At 37.9% G+C, this 22393-nt stretch overlaps 1 protein-coding gene across 6 annotated transcripts in view; it reads left to right on the top strand.

The window, feature by feature from the left end:
• Ppp1r12a (protein phosphatase 1 regulatory subunit 12A) overlaps nt 1–19268 on the top strand; it is a 110536-nt gene extending 91268 nt beyond the window's left edge. For 4 of the 6 annotated variants that reach the window (XM_059245472.1, XM_059245475.1, XM_059245476.1 and 1 more), the window contains 10 exons: nt 62–262; nt 493–664; nt 1802–1926; nt 3431–3496; nt 6460–6476; nt 7635–7770; nt 8435–8539; nt 11026–11073; nt 13563–13613; nt 16860–19268. In XM_059245472.1, coding sequence (XP_059101455.1) covers nt 62–262; nt 493–664; nt 1802–1926; nt 3431–3496; nt 6460–6476; nt 7635–7770; nt 8435–8539; nt 11026–11073; nt 13563–13613; nt 16860–16946 — 1008 coding nt within the window. In that variant the 3' untranslated portion in view covers nt 16947–19268. Of the gene's footprint in view, nt 1–61; nt 263–492; nt 665–1801; nt 1927–3430; nt 3497–6459; nt 6477–7634; nt 7771–8434; nt 8540–11025; nt 11074–12805; nt 12837–13562; nt 13614–16859 lie in introns of all 6 variants that reach the window. The other 2 variants (XM_059245474.1, XM_059245473.1) reach the window with 2 other exon arrangements.
• Nucleotides 19269–22393: the final 3125 nt, after the last annotated feature.

Here is a 22393-nt window from a genome sequence, read left to right as displayed (position 1 = left end):
CTTGTATTCTTTCTAAATGAGCTTTAGCATGTCTCACTATTTGTGCTTTTGTGGTGTGCAGGGGGTAACCCTGACTGATCTTCAGGAAGCTGAAAAAACAATAGGAAGAAGTCGTTCCACAAGAACCAGAGAACAAGAAAATGAGGAGAAAGAAAAAGAGGAAAAAGAGAAACAGGATAAGGAGAAACAAGAAGAAAAGAAGGAGTCCGAAGCCTCTAGAGAAGATGACTATAAACAGAAGTACTCGAGAACGTACGATGAGGTAATGCTGTGGGCAGCACAGCTGAGTCAGATTGTCACGAGTGGTTCTTTCGGTTCTGAGTGTGCTGAGATGTATGGCCTAATAAGCAGTGGACCAGATACATGAACGGCTTGGGTTAGAATCTGAATGCCTTGGGCATGATGAGAAGAGTACTTGTCCTGTGAAACCAATGTTGGATCTTGCATGTCTTTGCTGAACTTAATGTTTCTGATGGGTTTAATGTTTCACAGCCTTATACACGTTACAGACCAGTATCGACTTCCAGTTCAACCACTCCATCATCTTCTTCTCTTTCTACTGTAAGCAGTTCACTCTATGCATCAAGTCAGCTAAACAGGCCAAACAGTCTTGTAGGTATAACTTCTGCCTACTCCCGAGGATTAACGAAAGAAAGTGAAAGAGGTAAGAAAGCACTTTTTCTTTCAAGTAATCCTTTGAGCAGGTTTCCCTAATTAATAGTGCAACTAAAGAACATCTTTTTTTAATTAAGAAATGTTTTTTTATTTTACATACCAACCACAGGTCCCCTTCTTCCCTCCTCCTGCTCCCCAGACACGTGCGCGAGCCCCCCCCACACACACACACACACACACCCCACAACCCACCTCCCATTCCCTCCTCAGAGGAGTCAGCAGGGCCTGGTGCATCCAGCTGAGGCCGGTCCAGGCCCTCCTCCCCTAAGAAGACCGTCTTAAACTGATTACTGAGCAGAAGTAACAGTGTCTGTCATCCACCGTGTTCCATGTGCGTCCTGCCGTCTTAGCACGTTCACAGGCCTGTGCTCTTGCAGAAGGAGACAGAAGTCGTGTTTATATTGACTTGGGTTTCATGAAAGCTAGCTGTATTCTTCAGAGGGGAGTTTGCCCTTAGAATGCCAATGGAGTGAAGGAAGTCCGTAGTCTGAAGTCATAGGAGAGCGTGGTTGAGCAGCAGCTGATGCAGGCTCCCACCATCTATCCCATCACTTGCTGGTGGGCTTCTTTCCTCTCACATGACCAGTTTGGGGGATGACTTGCTACCACACATTAATAGCTGGAGCCCTGCTCTTCCCATCAGTTCCATTCTTTTCTACTTGGAAATATTATGTCTTCTTTTATGTTTTTATTTTGGACAGCAAGAAAGTAGAAATAATTTGTTCTCATGACCATAAATGTGTCTTATTGGAGATTGAAATGTATGTTTATACCAAATATACACGAGTACTGATGAAGGCAAAAATTACTTGTAATTGGAGAAATGTAGGCTTCACAAAAGAAACTAACTTAGAATTGGGATGTTTTTTTTTTTTTTAATTTATTTATTTTGTATGTGCTGGGTGAGGACATATGTATGAGGGTAAGAATGATGGCACACCTGTGGAAGTCGGAAGACAGCTTGTCAGAATCTGTTCTTCACTTCCACTGTGTGGGTCCTCTGGTGTGGCAGCAATTGTGTTTACCCACTGAACCATCTAGCCAGCCCTGGAATCGTTTGGACGTACGCTTGTGGAAACATTGTCAGGATAAATCGCAATCATATGGTTTATGTAATCCATAATAGAGGGAGAGAAAAAAGAAGAGGAAAAAGAAGGTGAAGATAAATCACAGGCTAAATCGATCAGAGAGCGACGGCGGCCTAGAGAGAAAAGACGGTCTACTGGAGTTTCCTTTTGGACACAAAAAGATGTGAGAACCTGTTCAAAACACTTGATAGTATGCTTAACCTTCCCGGAAGTACTTGCTCAGATTCTTACATCCCTGAGAGTATATATGTTTCAGATGATCAGTCCAATCATTAAATTTTAAAATACTTTATAAACAGTCACATGCACGTATATAAAACCTGAATAAATGTAGCCTCTTGGTACATTTTTTCTGTTTTTAACATTTTTTAGTAATTTCTTCATAAAGCTGAGGTTGGTCAAATTGGGGCAACATACATTCTAGGCAAACAAATGCCTTATTGGTGAGATACAACCTCAATCCCAAAAAACCTTTTTACTAAAGTATGGTGTTTATCCAGAAACATAATTAGTAAATATATAGCTTAGTGACAGCATAAAAATGACGATACAAAGTCCCCATATTCTTTCTTTATCATCCTCGCTTTCAAAGTCAAGTAGTAAGCTCATTTGAGTACAGCTGTATTCTGTCTTTAAAGTACATCTGTGCTGTTAATATGTAGCAATGCGTTTACTTTCATTCTATAAAATATTTGAATCTCTAAATTGTATACATTCCTCCATTGAAAAAACAGAAGGTTACAGCTGGGCTATACCACACACCTTTAATCCCAGCACTCGGGAGGCAGAGGCAGGCGGATCTTTGTGAGTTTGAGGTCAGCCTGGTCTACAGAGCGAGACCTAGGACAGCCAAAACTACACAAAGAAACCGTGTCTCAAAAATAAAAATAAAAGAAGAAAAAAAATCACCTTCTAAGGGGAAGAAACTTCCTTCTCATAAGTTTATTTATAATGTATCTTTTCAGAACTTTTATTTTCAGTTTACTTTTCCTATAAACAAAGTATTCCAGTCAACTTTTAAAAAAAAAAAAAAAAACCTTACCTTTTAATTTTGGAGGCTTAGTTATCTTCATTTTATTTTATATTAAAAGTGTGATTACATGTAGTACAAATAATATTGGCATATAAAATTTAAAATATATAAGGGGCTATGATAGATTATGAGAACATGTTAAATGAAGTTGAATACTTTTAACATCTTTACATTGTCCAACGTGAATGAAATGCTTGCATGTACAGTTAAGTAATCAAGGATGTATGTGGCTTTTTTTGTTTGTTTTAAGGAAACTTAGACATAATATCCACATAGAACTTAAGGTTCATAAAACAAAAAAATAATTAGGAAATTATAAACTTTCCTTAAAGCAGTCCTATATCAGAAATGTAACTTACAGCTTCTGAAGTACAAACAAAAACTATTAAAAATAGATTTAAAATGAAAATAATTTAGTTTTGAAAATTGGGAAATAATAAATAAATGATAAGGAAAAGGGGGGGAAAGCAAATGTATTTTGTTTCCTTTAAAATTTTTAATATTGAAAAGTTTGAACATACATGAAAGTTTCATGGTATATTCTGCAAGAATCATTTTAACTTCAAAAAGTCAAAAATATCAAGTGTTCAACGTCTGTGTCTTTTTTACAACTCGATTTGACACTGTGCTTTAGAGTGAAGAAAATGAGCAAGAACAGCTGTCTGATACAGAAGATGGTTCCAATAAGAAGGAGACCCAGGTAAATGGCATTATCCCACACTGAGTACACTTGGAAGTTACCTTTAACCATGCTCAACTGTATTCATTCATTCAAAATAGTTACTGCACACTGACCTATCCACTGCGGGTAGTGTGAGTGATGATTGCTTCAGGTCTGGGTGAGCTGAATCTGACATAGAGAGTGTTTTAGAGGTGATAGGAGGGGGGTACAGCGCCTGTCAGAATTAATCACATCATACACTGTGAGTGGGTACAGTTTGTTTTAACCTAAACTTCAGAGTTGAGCAGGTGAAAAGGGAAAGAATGAAAAAGTGAAATAAAGAAGTATAAGCAAATATTGACCAAAGGAAAATACTGGCAGATACTCCAAGTGGCAGAAATCTAGAAGTCATAAACTTGGGTTTTATTCTTGAAGTTGGCAAAGTTGTGATCTAAAGAAAATAGCCTCTGACTTCGTTATGTGTTTTTAGAATTGATTTAATCATACCTTAATCACACCACGTCATCACAGGTCTTCTGAAAAGACACCTCCCCATGGTACAGTTGCAGCTTCCTCTTTCCCCTGGCTGTTTTTATAGCTCCTCTACTGACTGTCCAGAGTAATAAAACATGTAAAGGCTCTTTTCACATGTACTAGGTAACCGTGAACTTGCTTCTAGGTCCAAGTATACCTATTTTGACTCAAAAGATCCTTTTGATCTTTAGCTAAGTAGGTAGATAGCCAGCGCAACGAGAAAACTAATACTGAGCTGAGGAGTTGAGCAGGTAAACTTGCTTGCCATTTGGGCCTGGGGACCTAAATTTGATCCTTAGAGCCCCCATTGACAGAAGGAGAGAACCAACTCCCAAGGCTTGTCCTCAGGTATGTACCCCGAAGACAGTAGACAGCATCCTTTTCATCATCATCATCATCATCATCCTAAAATTTTAATTAAAAAATACATATCAGAAGCATTAAGAAAATGTTCAGGTTTTTAACTTTATTATTTCCACTTCTAGATATTTATTCGCAGTGATATAAATGAAGTATGTAAAGATAAATCTATAGAGAATACATTGTAACATTGCTTGTAAAAGAAAACATTGAAAACAGGAAACTAAATGTATGTGCATAAGTTCCTATTGTATTTGTATGGGTATTATATTACAGAATAGTTAAGATATTGTCTAGGGATTGGATAAATGGATGGGAAAGTGTAGACGTTTATAAACTGTAGACATTTACGTGAACTTATTACTTAAAAAGATGTAAAGGGTATTTTTATTTTGGAAAAAAAATGTAACTAGAGAGCAAGGGAATGCTAAATGAAGTAAGCAAGACACAGAAGGACAGATACTACGTTTGCCCCGATTCAGATATCTAACAGTGTCAGACTCACAAAACAGAAAGTCAAATTGTGCTCATCAGGACAAAGAAGGGATAGGAAGAGAGAGGTGTTTGCTTGTGTGTTGGATCTCATAGCATTGTGAGCATATGTAACACTATTATTATACACCGTTGAAATAATTTAAATTTTGATTTTAAATTTATTTAGAAAGTAAACTTTATGGAGCTTGGGGAGGGGGGTCAAAGTTTAGCCTTAAGAAATAATGGCAACACCATGATTCTTAAAGACAAATAGAACAGGCAGTGGTGGCGCACGCCTTTAATCCCAGCACTCGGGAGGCAGAGGCAGGTGGATCTCTGTGAGTTCGAGGCCAGCCTGGTCTACAGAGTGAGTTCCAGGAAAGGCGCAAAGCTACACAGAGAAACCCTGTCTCAAAAAACCCAAAAAAAAAAAAAAAAAAAAAAAAGACAAATAGAATTTGAGTGATTTCTGACTGGTAGGGTCAGTGAACAAAACTGATAATAAATGTAGCATGTACATATTTTAGGTGTCTGAATGTTTTGTAGAATTTAATATCTTTAAATTTTAAGTCTTCAAAATTTCTATAAAACTGAAGAGTTAAGTCAATAAAATAAACATATTAAGTACTAGGAGCAAGGGCAAAAATAATTTTGCAAAGAAAATTGAACAGACTTTAGTATTAGTAAACCATTGTTAGTCTGAAAAAGATTAAACAGTTCTGAAGAAACACAGTAATTTTAGAACATGTAAAAAATTACAAATATCTGCCGGGCAGTGGTGGTGCACGCCTTTAATCCCAGCACTTGGGAGGCAGAGGCAAGCGAATCTCTGTGAGTTCGAGGCCAGCCTGGTCTACAAAGCGAGTTCCAGGAAAGGCGCAAAGCTACACAGAGAAACTGTCTCAAAAACAAAAACAAAACAAAAAAAAATTCAAATATCCAAACCCAAGAGTCTTAACAAACCAATTCTGAATAATTATTTTACAGAAAATTGTAAATAAAGTGATAGTAGAAGGGGAGAACTAAATACCATCCCAGCAAAAAAATTTACATTCATCCCAGTTGATGATGATTTATCCTATTAACCATTTCATGATAAGAGTTATGGAAACTCAATGTAGCCTGCCACATGCTGGAAATAATCATATTTCTTATCGGTTAATTGCTAAATCTAGAAGGAATGTGAAGCTGTTTTTAGAATTGAGATAAACTGTGTATACTGTTGTACAGAAACGTGGTGGCCATTTGTCTGCCTCATCCTAATGTCCTCAAAAACAAGGACGAGTAAAGTGGCTGTTCTGAGGTGTCAGAGTAAACTTTCTTACGTCACGTTCTCCTCTGAGTGATAATGAGTAATGGATATTTTTCTTAGTCCTTTTTATTTTTCTTGACTATTTAAATAATAATGTATGCTCAGTTTTGCAGGAAGTCAATAGAAAACGTTTCAAAATGATATTGTATGGTTTTGTACATGCAAAAATATAGTGATTCTGTATTCTACAATTCCCTAAAAGTGACCATACTAAAATGAAAAGCATGAATAATGAGTGGGTTTGGTTAATAGTGTGAACATCATTGTTATAATGAAAGGATAAAATTTAATATGCATTTTGTTTTTCGTTTTTACTTTCTAGACGGATTCTGTTTCTAGGTATGTTTAATTTTTTTCTACATCTTTACCTTTTATAAAAATATGTTGCTGGATACTTATGAATTTTGTTGACTTATAGTATTAAACGGACAGTAGAAATCTGTAAAACTGTAGATGACCTAGGCTGGCAGAATGGCTCAGCTCTGAAGGGCTTGCTGCCAAGCCTAACACCCTGAGTCTGTCTGCAGGACCCACAGAGTGGAATGGGAGAACCAACTCACTCAAGTTGTCCTCTGACTTGTGCGTGCGTGCTGTGGCACACACACTCGCGCATACACACACACACACACACACACACACACACACACACACACGATTTTTGAAAATACATAATTTTTTAAAAATTAATTAAGATGGTGAACAGTGGTGGTGCATGCCTTTAATCCCAGCACCCTAGAGGCAGAGGCAGGTGGATCTCTGAGTTCGAGGCCAGCCTGGCGTACAAAGCAATTTCTAGAAAAGCCAGGACTGTTACACAGAGAAACTCTGTCTTTGGAAAAAAAAGAAAAGGGAAAGAAAATGGATGAGTGGAGATGTTTTTTCTCATCATCTCAGCTCAAAATCACTCAGTCCTTAATTCTAATCTTGATCCATTTCCCTTACCCACAGCTGTTGATCATGGGCCTTGTGAGACTAAAAATAAATTTTGTATGCTGATGATTCTTTTGAATTGAAATGTAAAGCAATAGCACTTATCAGAAGAGGTAACTTGAATTCAGAACCGAATAACCAAGGAATTCACAGTTACTGATAACACACACTTCCTGTTTAAAAACAAACCATTATGGACACTTAGAAAATTAATTCGTTATTCCATCAAATCTAAGATGCTACAAATTCTAAACACTACTGTATATCACCAAAAATAGGAGCATTGCCGCCAGTTGGACTAAGGAATCATGTTATAAAGTGTTGTAACATAATAAAATATGAAAAGGTGTAAAACCTTAAATAATTTAGCATAATATGAAACCAGCTTTGACTTTTAGATACAAAAATTAAGAATAACTTCCTGTTTATTATATATCACAAAAATCAATAACAACTTAGACTATTACTTACTGTTTGGGAATATCAAGGTGCTCTGTACTCAATGTGTACTAACATAATTTGTGGAAGCCTATAATAAAGTTTTTGTTTTCAACTCATCTTTTGAAGGTATGACAGCAGTTCCACGTCATCGAGTGATCGATACGACTCCTTGCTGGGTCGCTCTAGTTCGTACAGTTACTTAGAAGAAAGAAAACCTTATAGTAGCAGGCTAGAGAAGGAAGACTCAGCTGACTTCAAAAAGGTATCTGGGCTCTTTAGTTTATATTTATTTACATGAATAATGTACATATATATCAATACTATTCTGTAAAACTTGCAATCAGGGGCTTTGGTTTTGGTTTGGTTTTTTGTTTGTTTGTTTTTTGACAGTATCCTTGACTGTTTTGCAACTGGCTCTGTGGACCAGTCTGCCTTCAAACTCACAGAGATCCACCTGCCTCTGCAGCTACTGAGATTAAAGGCGTGTGCCACCACACACCCAGCCTAAATCAGTATTTTGAAATGCCTTATATTATTATTAGTTTCTGACAACTAGTGGTAGCTAACATGTGAATAACCATGTCTTAGAGAGAGAAAGAAAGTACCCAGGGCTTTATATTTGTTGTCTCTATCTGTTGCTGGAATGAGTTGGAAAGGGCCATTCAGAAGGAAGGAAGTGTGCATATATACACAGACATATTTTGTTTCATTATCTTTTCATTTATTTAGACAGAGCCTTACTATTTAGCACAGACTGACCTCAAACTTGCAAGTTACTTCTAAGTGACTTGTTTCTATTTAAATGATTAAAATATATTGTAAAATATAACACACATCTACATTAATTTTTCTACTTTAATATTGTAGTCTTTGAGATCTCTTTAGGAGAGCCACAAAAGTAATCTGTTCTTCCTTAACTTTTCCAGCTTTATGAACAAATTTTAGCTGAAAATGAAAAGCTAAAGGCACAGCTACATGATACAAATATGGAACTAACGGATCTAAAGTTGCAGTTGGAAAAGGCTACCCAGGTTTGTACCCTTTTCTCTTTGTTAGTCTCAAGATAGCAGGGGTGACTTAGTATATCAGTGTATCTAAAAGCTTACATCTAATTTTTCTGAAACATTACTTCTGAACATACGTTTGGTTAATTATAATACCTTATTTAGTAATAAAAAGGAATCAACATAATTAACAGTTAACTAAATGCTGATTTCTGGAATATAAAAATACAGAATTATAGTCATGGAAAAAATTCAAGAGCTTTTTATGATGCAGAAAATCGAACCCTAAAGTTTTGCACATACAAAAGACTGAGCTACATCTCCCAAATGCAGATGGCTTCCAAAGACTTCAGGTTTGATTCCCAGCATCCACACAGTGGCTTACAATGGTCTGTACTCCAGTCCCAGGGGATCTGATGTCATCATCTTCTGACCTACGTGTGCACCTCAGGCACGTGGTACACAGACATACATGTCGGGAAAACACTCATATATATAAAGTTGTTTTTTGTTTTTTAATTTAAAGAGTAATTGTGTATGTGTCATGAACAGTTCCTGTTGTTGAGGGCCTGGCTCAGCAATTGAGTACCTCCTGCTGATCTAGAGGACTTAAGTCATTCAGTTCCTGATGCTCATGTGTGCCACATTTGCCTGTAACTCCAGCTCCAGGAGATCTGACACCTTGTCCTGACCTCAGAGGGCGCTCACACTATGTCTCTGTATGTGTGTGTCTGTCTGTCTCTGTCTCTGTCTCTCTCTCTCTCTCTCTCTCTCTCTCTCTCTCTCTCTCTCTCTCACACACACACACACACACACACACACACACACACACACACACACGTGTACTTGATGTAATAATGCTGGAGGATGATATTGTTTACTCCTTTATAACTTCTTTCTGTGGAACAGCTTAGCAATGACAAAGCTGAGAATTTACCTAGGAACTTGGAATTGTCTCCCAAGGTCTTTTCCCATGGAACACTATTTTTGAGAAGTAGAAATAAGTGTATCTCCTCCTCCTTTGCCTCATCATTTCAAACAAGCAAACAAGAAAATGGACTCTGAGGATCACACCAACTCTTAAGAACAGCTACTATAGTCCAACTTGAAAAAACTGTACATGCTTCTTTCTTAGCCAGTTTTTATGCCTGCTTTTTATTTCTAAAAGTTCATTTTCCATGTGGAACTCTTCTTAGCAGATCTTTCCCCTTCCACTTCTAACTACTGCTATATTATGAAGCACTTGTCTATGCACAGCAGATGGTGTGCTGAATTGCAAAGTCAGGTGAACCATAGTGTTAAAAAGTAAAAAGATGGGGAGCTGGAGAGATGGCTCAGAGGTTAAGAGCACTGACTGCCCTTCCGGAGGTCCTGAGTTCAATTCCCAGCAACCACATGGTGGCTCACAACCATCTGTAATGAGATCTGGTGCCCTCTTCTGGCCTGCAGTCATACATGCTGTATACATAGTAAATAAATAAATCTTTAAAAAAAAAAAAAAAGTAAAAAGATGTAATTGTTGCTGGGAGTTTGTTGTGAAGGTAAACAGAGAAGTAAGGCAGACAAGAACATGCTTCATTTGACGGTGTCAAAAAAACTGACATGCCCTTCAGGTTGCATAAATAACTGACCGGGCCTGCGAGCATATAACAAGGACACTGGACATAGTTTTGTCCAGGGATTTGGTCACGTTTTCTCGGCAAAGTTAGCATTCGCTGTTTGCCTGTGTGACGCTCTGTTACATGGTGACTCAGCTAAGCTGTGTGTTCTCTACTGAACTCGCTTCTCTGTGCCCTTCCTTTTCTGTGTCCCTTTGTCACCTCGTTTTCCTGTAGGAGAGGAGAAGTGATGGCAGTCCGTTACTCTCCAGTATAGATCTGCTGGAATGTGACTAGCTGAACATGGCCCTGTGTAAGGCCACTGCACAGCTTATAGAAGGAGGCCGTGGAGGGAGACTAGGGGGGATCAGTAGTAGAAAGTGTGCTTAGGACTGGGTCTGAAAGAAAAGAGGATTTTTCTACAGCCATAAATACATACAGACTCCTGATTCTCTTCTGAGTGTCCTGCTGAGGCGCTGTCTGTCTGCTTCATACAAGAGCATTCAACCTGTTCAGAAGCCTACTTCATTCAGGGCGCTGGAGTCTGGCCAGTCAGTGTAGCCCTTGCTGATGGCTCAAGAAGAAAGTGAGCATCTGAGGGAAGGCTAGGATGTTTTCATGCTGTTTTCGTTGCTTGTTTTCACCCTCAAACTAGAACTGGTAAGGAAAAAATGAAGATATATAAAATGAGAGCTGTGAAGACCATTCTACTCTTAAACATCATTTTTGTGTATCATTTTAACACATATCCTGTTTTTATTTTTATTTCTTTATTGAAATTTGCCTTTTATACCATCTGAATTGTATTATGCCACCTGAAACTGTTTCTTTTTGTAACATCTACCAAGAAGAGTTACGTTGTATTCCCTCATCATTATTGCATTTACATCTGCTTTTTTAATTTCTTTTTTACAGAGACAAGAAAGATTTGCTGATAGGTCACTATTGGAGATGGAAAAAAGGGTAAGTGTCCATCTTACTCAATTAGTACCATTCCCCCTTGTATTGTTTGGATAAGCAGTGGGAGGTTTGTTTTGTTTCTATGGACTGTAGTATGGTATTGCAAGCAAGAAGAAATGTTGATATTGGAAACTCTTACATCATTTTCTTTTGTCCTACAATATTTTCGTTGGTTGTGGTATTTTACTTATATTTCTCTCCAGTTACTATTATTACTCAGGAATCTAGACATGGCAATAGGAGTACATCTATCAGTTTAGTCTGGAAACTTGAGAATGTAACAATGATCCAGAGGGAGGAAGAAAACCTTTAGAATGTAGCACATCTGAGCAGTACGTAGACTTACAAGGTGTAGAGGAAAAGAACATGCATCATGGTTACTGTGATCGATCTTGAGGTCAGAGAATAAATAATCAGAAACAGTTGATGTGGAAGCACTTTTCTTTTCCAACTTTTTTAAATTACCAATTTGACTTTTCACCAAAAACAAAAAAAGGGTACAGAGTAAAAGAAAATAAACTATAGGCTGTTAATGTCTGTTATTTATTGAGTTGTTCTGTACAGTAATTCCTCTTTTATTGTGATTTCACCAAATTTTAAAATTAGTATTTGGAGGCATTTTTAAAGATTAGTAACTAGTAATTGCTAAAAGTTCAGAATCACATATTTTATTAAATTTAGTATTAATGCATATTGTTCATATTGCTATATATCTTATAATATGTAACACTGAATTTTATCCCCAAGACATGTAGAACTACTAAGATCAATTCTTGTATAAATTATTGATATGGAAACATAGTAGAATAAAATAAAATTTATATTTGTTACAAAACAACACTTTTGAAGAATATTTTTTACAAAGCATTGCTTATTACACAAATATTAGCACAAGAAGAAAGCAAAATCATCAGTGATATTATCAAGTATGAGTATAGTTGCTCATTCAGTGCCTGTCGTAGTGGTACACACACCTTTATATTCTGTTCTTCTCACGCAACCTTGTTTCTGCTCCTCAAATGCAGATAAATCACAAAGTAGCTAATGTGCTCCTGTTTAATAGACTTTGTAGATTGAAGTTTAATTAACATTACAAGTTAAGGTTAAGAAGTGTTAACACTAATTTGGTGTTCTCAGCGTATAAGGCAGACACTGTACTAAGCAGTTTATGGTTTTCAGTTTGACAATTAAGTTTTTTTGGGCTATTAGAATCAGGCAATTGGGAATAGCGTTCTAGTATTGCCCTATAATTGACTTAAAATCTTGAAGACACCTAGTAAAATTGAGGTTCATGAGAGTATTACCTATCAGTCCAGAATTGATTTTGTGTGTGTGTATGTGTATGTGTGTGTGTGTGTGTGTGTGTGTGTGTGTGTGTGTGTACATATATATATATTCCACAAAGTTGTAAGGATCAAATATGAGAAGTACCGTGGTTTATGTGAATTTGTCATGGTTGTGTTCTTAGCTAGAAGGAAGGCCTATTATAAAGCAGTAACATGTCTATAATAATTTTTAAGCATGTTGATATTACATGAATCTAACATGATACTTATAAGTCTGTAAGTGGGCTTTCCATCCCTGTGTTGAAAAGCACCTGCTCTAAACACATTGACATTTACAATAATTGTACTACATTACTAAATATTAACATTTAATTGTTAATCTGGGGAGGAATGTCATTGAAATGGTTTCAGTGTTGTTAAACTAAATGTCAATGGTTTGTATCTGAAAGGTGACCGGCAAGAGTCAGTATCTTCTGGGCGGTATGACCTAACCAGTTTTCAGTTCATCAGTGACTGCTGCTTGCTTTGTGCATAACACTCTAGAAATGCTTATCAGATAAGGGAAATAAAACAGTACACTGCAGTAATGTATGTTGGCTTTGCCTGCCACTGTTGGAAATAAGTTTAAAGAAATGCTGTAATTGCTCTCCTATGTTCACCGCATTAATGCAGCACACGGTATCAAACTCTGTGACTAAATCTTTAGAGCTAAAGCTGTAAAGTGAATTGCGTAACTAATTCACAGTAAGCCTTGTGAGTAGGGGACAGGAGTTTCTCAGGAGTCCTTGGGGATTGTGAAGTACACGTATTTTCGGCACGTTTGCTTCTTGCCTCTCTGCTCCTGACACTGTGGTTTAATTGCATCTTTGTGTGTGCGTGTGTTCTCTTCTGTATAGTCCTCAGCCTTGAACATTGCCTTACTCTATCCCTCAGTTTTATCGGAACTAAAAAACAATAATCATTTGAATATGTTGTATAACATCTTACTAGAAAAACAGAACTTTAAAGAAAGAGCTTATGGAAAGTAATTTTAGAAGATCTTCAGTTTGTTTCCCAGTTCTGGAAAGCTCCTTACACAGCACTGGCCTCACGTCTTTGTGTTCACTGCTCTTGATTTTATCTTTAATGCTGAAGTATCACTATTTCACAATATAAAGGATAGTGGGAATATAATCAAATAATTATTGGTACCTTAAATTGATCTAGGAACGAAGAGCTCTAGAAAGAAGAATATCTGAAATGGAAGAAGAGCTCAAAGTAAGTAAGCCATGCTGTTCATGTTCTCAATTCTGATGACCCAATTTGCAAATTTTCTATATCATATTTCTCTTTAGTAATCTAGAAGAGGAATTAAAACCTGGAACATTTTTGTTACATTTTTCGGGTTTCTTGGTTTTTTATTTTGTGTTTACATTTGGATGGGTGCAGTGCCATGCATGAGTGTTGAGGACAGAGGCTCTTTTGGGAGCCCATTCTTCCCTTCCACCATGTGCATCCTGGGGATTGAACTCAAGTAGAACTCAGGCTTGAAGGCATCTTGCCAGGCCAAAATCATTTTCGTATTATAATTTCTATTAATTTTTTCTTAAGAGTTTTATACCTGTGTATAATTCATTCTGGTTACTCTCATCTGCCACCTTCTTCTACTTCACTCCCCCTTCAAGCCTCTACCCCCTCTTCTCCCTACAGGCTCCCTTCTTACATTCAGTTTCTTTGTTTTGTCATCTGACCCACTACTGAGATTGCCCAGGCCATCTGTGTGACCATGGGTTTAGTTTGTTTTGTTTTTCAAGAAGACAGGGTCTCATCTCGCTATGTAGCCCTGGCTGTCCTGGATCTCGCTCTGTAGACCATGCTGGCCTTGAGCTCACAGAGATCCGCCTGCCTCTGCCTGGGATTAAAGGCGTGTGCTACTTCATCTGGGAACGATGGGTTTGGAACTGCTAATCAATTTGTATTGTACTTCCGATATTCAAGTATTAAAATTAAGTAGTTGTGTAAGTGGGGTTTACATTTCTATATATAGTTCACTATTTCTTTCACGGTAAACTATAGAACAGGACAGAAAAAATGAAATCTTGTTTAAAAGTAGAAGTTACTGAGGCTGGGACATAATGCAGTTGTAGAGGACTTGCCAGCTCTAGAAGTCCTACATTTAGTCTTCAGTATTAACAGAGGAAAATAGTGACCTGAGATTGTGACAGACAGAGGCATCACTCTCTAAATTACCTGTTTAGTAAGTTTTTGTTTGGAATGTTGGACACTGAAGGGACAAAATGGTGTAGTTAATTGATTAACTGTCACCACATTGTCTTTTATAAGATATCTTTCTCATATCAGAATTATGCTCATGAAATTAGAATTTCAAGTTTTAATACATTTTACTGAATTAGTTTGTAATTAGACCATTATTTTTAAGTAGCTTTGAAAAGTAGAAACAAATCTCTTGGATTGTGTTAATGTATTGCTTAGCTTGACATGGAATTCTAGGAATAAATTGTTTGCCTTTCCAAATGCACTGGAGTGTTTCTTTAAGATTTCATTTTTGGGTTCATTTTCTGTGATTCTCTATGTTCTTATTGTACTCTTGAGTATTTTCTTTTTTTTTATTCCTATTTCTTTATGTTCTGACTTCTGCAGAACCTGCACCACATAAACCAAACTGAACCTCTGAGGGAGTTAAATGAGAGGCTGCTGACTGAGAATAGGGCCTTGACCAGAGTGGTAGCCAAGCGCTCAGGGCTCTGTAGACACCTGCAGTCTGTGAGCCTATAAGTGATAGTTCACCATTTCGTCCTGGTAGAGCTGGCCAGGCAGGTGTTTCCACGTTAGTAAGCGTGCTTCTATAAAAGCTCACCACTACAGATTAATAAATACCATGTGTCTGGAGCTTACCACATAAATAACTGTTTAATTCTGCATGGCTTCTCAGAATGTTACAATGACTACTAATTGATTATTGCAGCTGATAAACCACAGTAAAATTAGGGAGTGGTTTAGGAATTAAAAGACTTGTCTGTCCTTTGTCGAGCTCCTTCAGATTTCTTTCACTTCAAAAATAGTTTAGGTGTATCTAGTATTTACAGTCCTCTAGGAAGCAGAAACAAAGTAACATCTAATTACATTTGAAGCTGAAGATGGATCCTGCTTTGTCTGCCTTTTTCAGTAGGGTCATCTGCACTCAGAGCCATCACCCCGTCTGTCCCCACTGTCGTTACACTCGGTGTCAGCCTCTGGCTCTCCAGGTTGTTTGTGAGCACTGAGCACGGTGCGAACTGTGCCGCCCTGGAGACTTCACTCTTCCAAGGCCTGCCTTGGATGGAGAGTTTGACAGTTCACTTTTGTTCTCCCCGGTGGGCCAGGGTCACAGCACATTCTGAAAACTGAAAAGAGAGAGTTAAATAGTTTGAATATATAGTTGGGTTTTTTCGAGACAGGATTTCTCTGTAGCTTTGGAGCCTTTCCTGGAACTCACTCTGGAGACCAGGCTGGCCTCAAACTCACAGAGATCCGCCTGCCTCTGCCTCCCAAGTGCTGGGATTAAAGGCGTGCGCCACCACTGCCTGGCGAAAATATATTTTAATATCCAAAATAAAAATTATTCCATTTCCAGTCAACCTGCCAAAGTACATAAAGTTTCAGTTACCCTTAGTAGAAAGTTACTGTAGAGGCTTAGAGCGATGGCTCAGTGGTTAAGAGCACTGGCTGCTCCCCCAGAGGACCTGGGTTCAAATTCTCAACACCCACCTGGCAGCTCACAGCTGTCTATAACTGCAGCTCCAGGAGTCTGACACCTTCCCACAGACACACATGCAGGCAGAAACACCAGTGCACAGAAATAAAAAATAAGATAATAATTTTTAAGAAGAAAGTTAATGTAATTTCTAACATTCCTACCCTCTCCTTCAGTTTGTCTGTGTCGCCAACAGAAAGTTGAATTGCTTTCTTTTAAACGTATACTATTCTATTTACATTGATTATTTCCATTTCATGATTGCCTCTCTGGGATCAGACACTGTGTTAGGTCATCAGACTTAGGTCCCATAGATGAGTTCCTTAAGGAATTTTACTAATTCAGAATGAGCCCTCGGAATTCTCTAGTTAAGCGGGGTCATATGTGGAGCTACTGTTATCTGGCTTCAGAGCACAAGGCCTATTGATGTAGGTGTTGACAGGAGCTATGAAAGGAACTCACTGGAAGATCCTGTCCTAACAAAAACAGGCTTCATTTCACGGCTGCTCTAATATGTGCTTGTGAGTCATACAATCAAATAGTTTAGAAGTTGGTAATTTTGAGAGAGAAACTTTCATTCCATCATTTATTAAACTAATTAGATTCACAAACAATGTTTTTTCCTTCATAGTATATGTTTTAGACATTAGTAATACATATAACTGACAAAGCGTGATCATTTTGTTCGTGGTGACTTCATAACATCTGTGAAGAATGTTGCTTCGCCTTTTTTACGTCAATGGAACTTCTTCTATTTTTTCCCCTCGTAGATGTTACCAGACTTGAAAGCAGACAACCAGAGGCTAAAGGATGAGAACGGGGCCTTGATCAGAGTCATAAGCAAACTTTCCAAGTAGGACAGAGAGAAGCCAGCAGAGCAGCAGGACTTGCACAGACTCCCCAGTGGACCATGGTGGCAGTCACTGGACACCCGGAAGGAACCTCCGGAGACTGTCCTCCTCCCATAGCCTGCCAAATGCCCTCTTATCTAGGAGTTTGGGTTCGTTTAATTCTCTGCCCCCACCCCTTGGTTATCAAGACCATTGTTTCATGTTAAAGCAGCTGCTGAGAAGATTCTTTTTTTCAATGACTGAGAAAACTTGTTTACAGCTCCAGCAAATAAAGAAAGTGTTCAAGGCCGGATATGCCTCAGATATTTAACCAGTAAGCCTTAGTTGTACATAAATACTTTTGTGTCAACAAAAACTTCAGCTCTCACAGAAGACAGTTATTCAACATTTGTTTTGATGTGCCACAGTTTCTAGGTTCTCAATATTTAAAGTTTTTGCTTTCCATCTGAGTTTGGGTTTGTATCTTTTCCTTCTAGCTCTTCATGTGGCAGAGTCTCTCTGTGTTCCCACCCTTCTCATTGACAGAAAAGAAACTGCTCTTCTGAGCTTCTCGCCACGCGTTAGACTAATGTGTTGTCTCCCACCCGGAACAGAATTGCTCGGTGGGACGTTTGCTGTCACTGTTTGTGCAATATGCATTTATTTCTTATATGAGTGCTTTCAAGTCCATTGAGAGTTGATCTTTTAAGTCCTATCTTCTGCCTTCATTGGTCACTTTTTGTTTTGTTCTTTATTGTAGTATAAGATGTTAGATTCTGTAATCTTCACATTCATTTTAGCAGGTACTGAGTGATGCTGTATATATAAATAAGTGTATTGTTTTGATTTTTAGACCACCACATGGCATGCTTGACTATTTTCTTAATTCAAATGTCTGCTAATGCAAAGTAGGCTACTCCATAATGGTGTTTAAAACAGACCTTTGCTAACAATGGGATATCAGGACCTTATAAGTGACGCGGTTTATGGAGCCCTAGCTTTACAAGATTTTCTGCTGTAAAGTGCTTTTCCTTTCATTTCCATTTGGTAGTCAAACATACTAAAGTTGCATAAGAGAATTGCTTCACATTTCACATGCCTATATTTATCTGAGTGCTGTCTAAAACTGTTGTGCTAGCCAAAGTAGTGCTATGAAATCATCTGCAGACTTAATCTGTGATTAATGTTAAGTGCACTGTTATTGCCATGTGAAGAGGCATCAGCTTTGAATCCATCATCATGTTCAGACCATTTTTATACATTTCAGTGGCCTTTTTTAAAGGAAAAAAAATAAGCAAAACCAAGTCCGTGATGAAAATGGCTTTTATTTGGACAAATAACTTTTATATTTTTCATTAAACCATGCAAAAAATATATATTACATCTTCCTGGCACATAACTGTCTCCTTAACCACTGAACAGTTCAGCCATTTGAATAAATTGTACATTGTAAAGCTTATAGTAGCTGACTGTATTATTGAGTGTATTGTATACTATATTAAATGTGAATTTGTACCCCTTCATTTTAAAAGGTCATTGTGTTCTACTGCCTATTTTAGATGACTTTGGGGTTGGGGAAGGGTGTTTTGGTAAGTAGAATTGTAAGTTCTCTCTCTTGATTGGTTTTATGAAGATATAAGGTTATACTCTTACTACCAAGCTCAGGATTCTTGATTTTAAAGGTACAAGGATAGGTGTGAGGATTTTATTTTTGGTTATATTTGAACTGTATGAATGGTGGGTCTGAATACAGAGTATTTCATGGTCTAATGAGGAGGTAAAATACACAGATAATTGATCAGTTTGAGTGACTGCAACGTGTTCTGGGTGCACAACAGTTAGGCATGCTGTGGTTTATATTTGTGAAGTTTGGATGCCTGTGAAGAATGATGAAATACATGTTTCTAATATTTTAGTGTTTTGTATTTAGGTTATTTATTCTTTGTATCTAAAATTGAACAGCTACTGTGCTATATTGACTTTATTGGTAGTATTGAGCAGACCTTGTTTCTGCATGAAACTAGTTGCAAAACCCACTATTTTGGAAATAAAAATGTATTTTGACATATACAAATAAAATGAATAAAACTATTTTAAATGTGTGAACTTTTAATGAAAACAGTTTAAATTTTGTTCTGAGATATTTAAATTCTGCATGGGTATTTTTTCACTAATTGCTTTACTTGGATACCAGTTTGAATAATTTTTGAAATTGTAATATTGTGATAATTTGCACAGCAATGTACATGCTCATCTGTAAATGCGATCTTAATTGCCATATTTATGCAATCTGTGTACCAATTTGAACAAATGTTTATGTATTTTACATAAAGCTATCTATATGCAGAATCTGACAACTAGTTTTTTATGACAAGTGGCTAAAAATATTGGTAACTGAGACTCAAGATAGTTGCTTTGTAGCATGAGATTTCATTTCCATAAACATTTGCAGTGCTTAAAAATTCAACTTCTGCTTTTTTCTTAGCTGTAAACTCGAGCATAAGAACATACACCAAGAAGACACTATTGCCCTGAAATTTAAAACTTTCCCTTTAGTGTTAGATTATTTTCCAACTTAGATTTTTCCGAGGTTCAGTCTACCAGCAGAGCTCTAAGTGGTTACAATGCATTTTTAATTTCTCATATGGACCTTTGAGAAGGGGGTCTGTATTTAGTAAAGTACTAGATTCTCTTCTCCAGGTTTCCAATACTTTCCTAGTTATGTTGACAGAATTATCTGTGCTTAAAAGAAGAAAAAACTTCATATACAAATATCTTGAAACCCAAGAGGGAAAGCATAAGAATATTCCTATGAAAAGTGAAGTGGAGTTTTGCTCATCCATTCGGCTTCTTCATTCTTTTACCTAAAACTTTATTTTCATTGCTGGCATATTTATACCTGTAATCAGAGCAACTGGACCTTAGAGGCTGGAAGATGAGGTATTCAAGATTATTCTTAGGTACACAGCAGGTTCGAAGCCAGCCTATACTATTTGAGGCCCTGTCTCAAATAAGCAAACAAGAAAATAAATTGTATTACCATTTAGTTTTCCTGGCTTCTCTGAGACAGTCATGACTTCAGATGCCAGGACTCTCTGGGTCTGTTACAAGAAGAAAATGTGCAGAGGGCCAGATGCTTCTCTCCAAACCGGACCGTCTGTTCTAAAGGCCATAGAGCTTTGTGGGTGTTCTTTGACCTTATACATAGAATACAGAGCAGGTGCTTTGAGCAGTTATAGCCACCAGCCCCATCTTCCTATAGAAAATCTCCAGTACAAAGATGGAAGAGAACTGATACTCGGTCTTTACTGTGATGCTCTGTCTTACATCCTGTGAGTGTGTCTTCTGAGTACACATGTACAATGAGGATAACATACATAAAAATAGTACTATACAGAATACTAGGTTTAGAATGAAATATTACATTCTTACTATATCTCAATACTAAGTCCATATCTTAGCTTTGGAAAGCATCTCTGCCTGATTTCTATATAAATGACAGTGCCTTTTCTCTTGAGTAAATGACAAATGTTATATCTCTGTTTTGTGCCTACAAAATAACCAGATTACCGAGTGTGTGTGTGTGTGTGTGTGTGTGTGTGTGTGTGTGTGTGTGTACCCAACGTCCTGAAGTGCAAGGGTTTGTTTTGTAATACGGTGTAACACAGCATTTGCGAGGTGTGTTTCTTGTTAATTGGTGTGTTCTAATACTCAAGCAGCATTAGATTCCTTAATGCAGATTCCAGCCATGGCCATAGTGTATCATGCTTGTAAAAAAATTGCACATTCCTGTGTGAGGAAAAAAAAAAGATGATTTTCCTAGTCTTAGTTCTAAAAGAGCTCTTTTTCCTTCAGCCACCAGTTGAAGCTAACTTTATTTTTCGGAAAGATAAGCAATTTTGATAGTCGTGGTATGTTCTTCTCTCGGTGACCGTAGATACGTGTAGAATGCTAAATCTATAAAAAGAGACTGCATTTCTGTAAACTCTGTGCTCTTCCCCCGGTAGCCCTCTAAACCAGCCTCCACAAGACTATGTTGGAGGGCAGCATGACTCCCTCACTTGTTCCCCCACAGTTCCTGGCTATGACAGAGCATTCCTAAGCAGATGTACTTCTTAATAAATGTGTTTTACTTGTGCTCCAGTGTTGTATAGAGTGCGTGGCCTGCATTTTAAGTGTGTTACTGCCTTGTCCAACATTGAAGAAAGCAAGTACTATGATAACCTCATAATGCAAGTTAGTGCTTTAATGCACCTCAATAATTACAATTAGTTGTCAGGCGGCGGTGGCGCACGCCTTTAATCCCAGCACTCGGGAGGCAGAGCCAGGAGGACCTCTGTGAGTTCGAGGCCAGCCTGGTCTACAGAGTGAGATCCAGGACAGGCTCCAAAGCTACACAGTGAAACCCTGTCTCAAAAAAAAAAAAAATAGTAATGATTACAGTTAGTGGCCAGGGAGATGGTTCAGTGGCTAAAACTCTGGCCTCCCAAGCATGAGGACCATAGTTCCATCTTGAAAACACATGTCAAAAGCCAGGCATGGTTCCACTTATGTTATTTCAGAGAGGAAGAGACAGGACGATCCATAGCCAGCCAGTCTGACCTAATTGGTGAGCTTCAGGTCATCTTACGGAAGTGTGTGACATCCTTGAGGATGACACCTTAGGTCGTCTTCTGGCCACACATAGGCGCATGGACACACATGCATTTGCAGTTTTTACAACTTTGCCTCTGTGTTGATAATTTCCAAAAATAAAGCAATTTAAGCATGTGCAATTTGAACTGAATTCAAATCTGTCCAACATGTTTGCCAAACTTAAAGGGGACTGACTTGCAAACCATTGGCATAATGGGTCTTTGAATTCAGTCAGATCTAAATGAAGATCCCAGCTTCCTGTGATAAATGTCAAGAGTTAAATATCTTGTAGTAGTAGGAGTTTTGATGCTGTTTCTGACTAGAGTATATTAGAAGAGAATTTTGAAATAATAGACCATGAACTTCTAATTTCTTGCTCTGAGACTAGTAAGAGAAAGATGCAAGAGACGGATTTCAGAGGACTTCCTTGAACACCATTACAGAGAAGAGAGTACCTGTGACCGTGCTGCCCCGTCTGTCCTAAAGGACGCCAAGGACACTGACTGCTGCACTTGTGAGTTTATTTATGAGCCCCAGTTGCTTGCTACTATAGAGACACAAGGAATAGTAGCAGGACTTTTTTTTCATTTCTTTTTTTTTATTAAGAGATTTTTTATTCATTTTATATATCAACCTCAGATTCCCCTGTGCTCTCTTCTCCCACCCCCCCCAGCCTCCCCCCCTCCCAGCCCTCCTCCCATTCCCACCTCCTCCAAGGCAAGGTCTCCCATGGGGAATCAGCAGAGTAGTAGCATGACGTTTATAGCTGCCATCTGCAGACTGCCGTGGTGGGTGGTGTGGGCTATTGTGTTACTGATACTTCATCATTAACCACTTGT

This window comes from Peromyscus eremicus, chromosome 18 (assembly GCF_949786415.1).
Source record: "Peromyscus eremicus chromosome 18, PerEre_H2_v1, whole genome shotgun sequence".
Classification (NCBI taxonomy): Eukaryota; Metazoa; Chordata; class Mammalia; order Rodentia; family Cricetidae; genus Peromyscus; species Peromyscus eremicus.
Note: the sequence above shows the minus strand (reverse complement) of the source record. Positions and strands in the feature narration are given on the sequence as shown.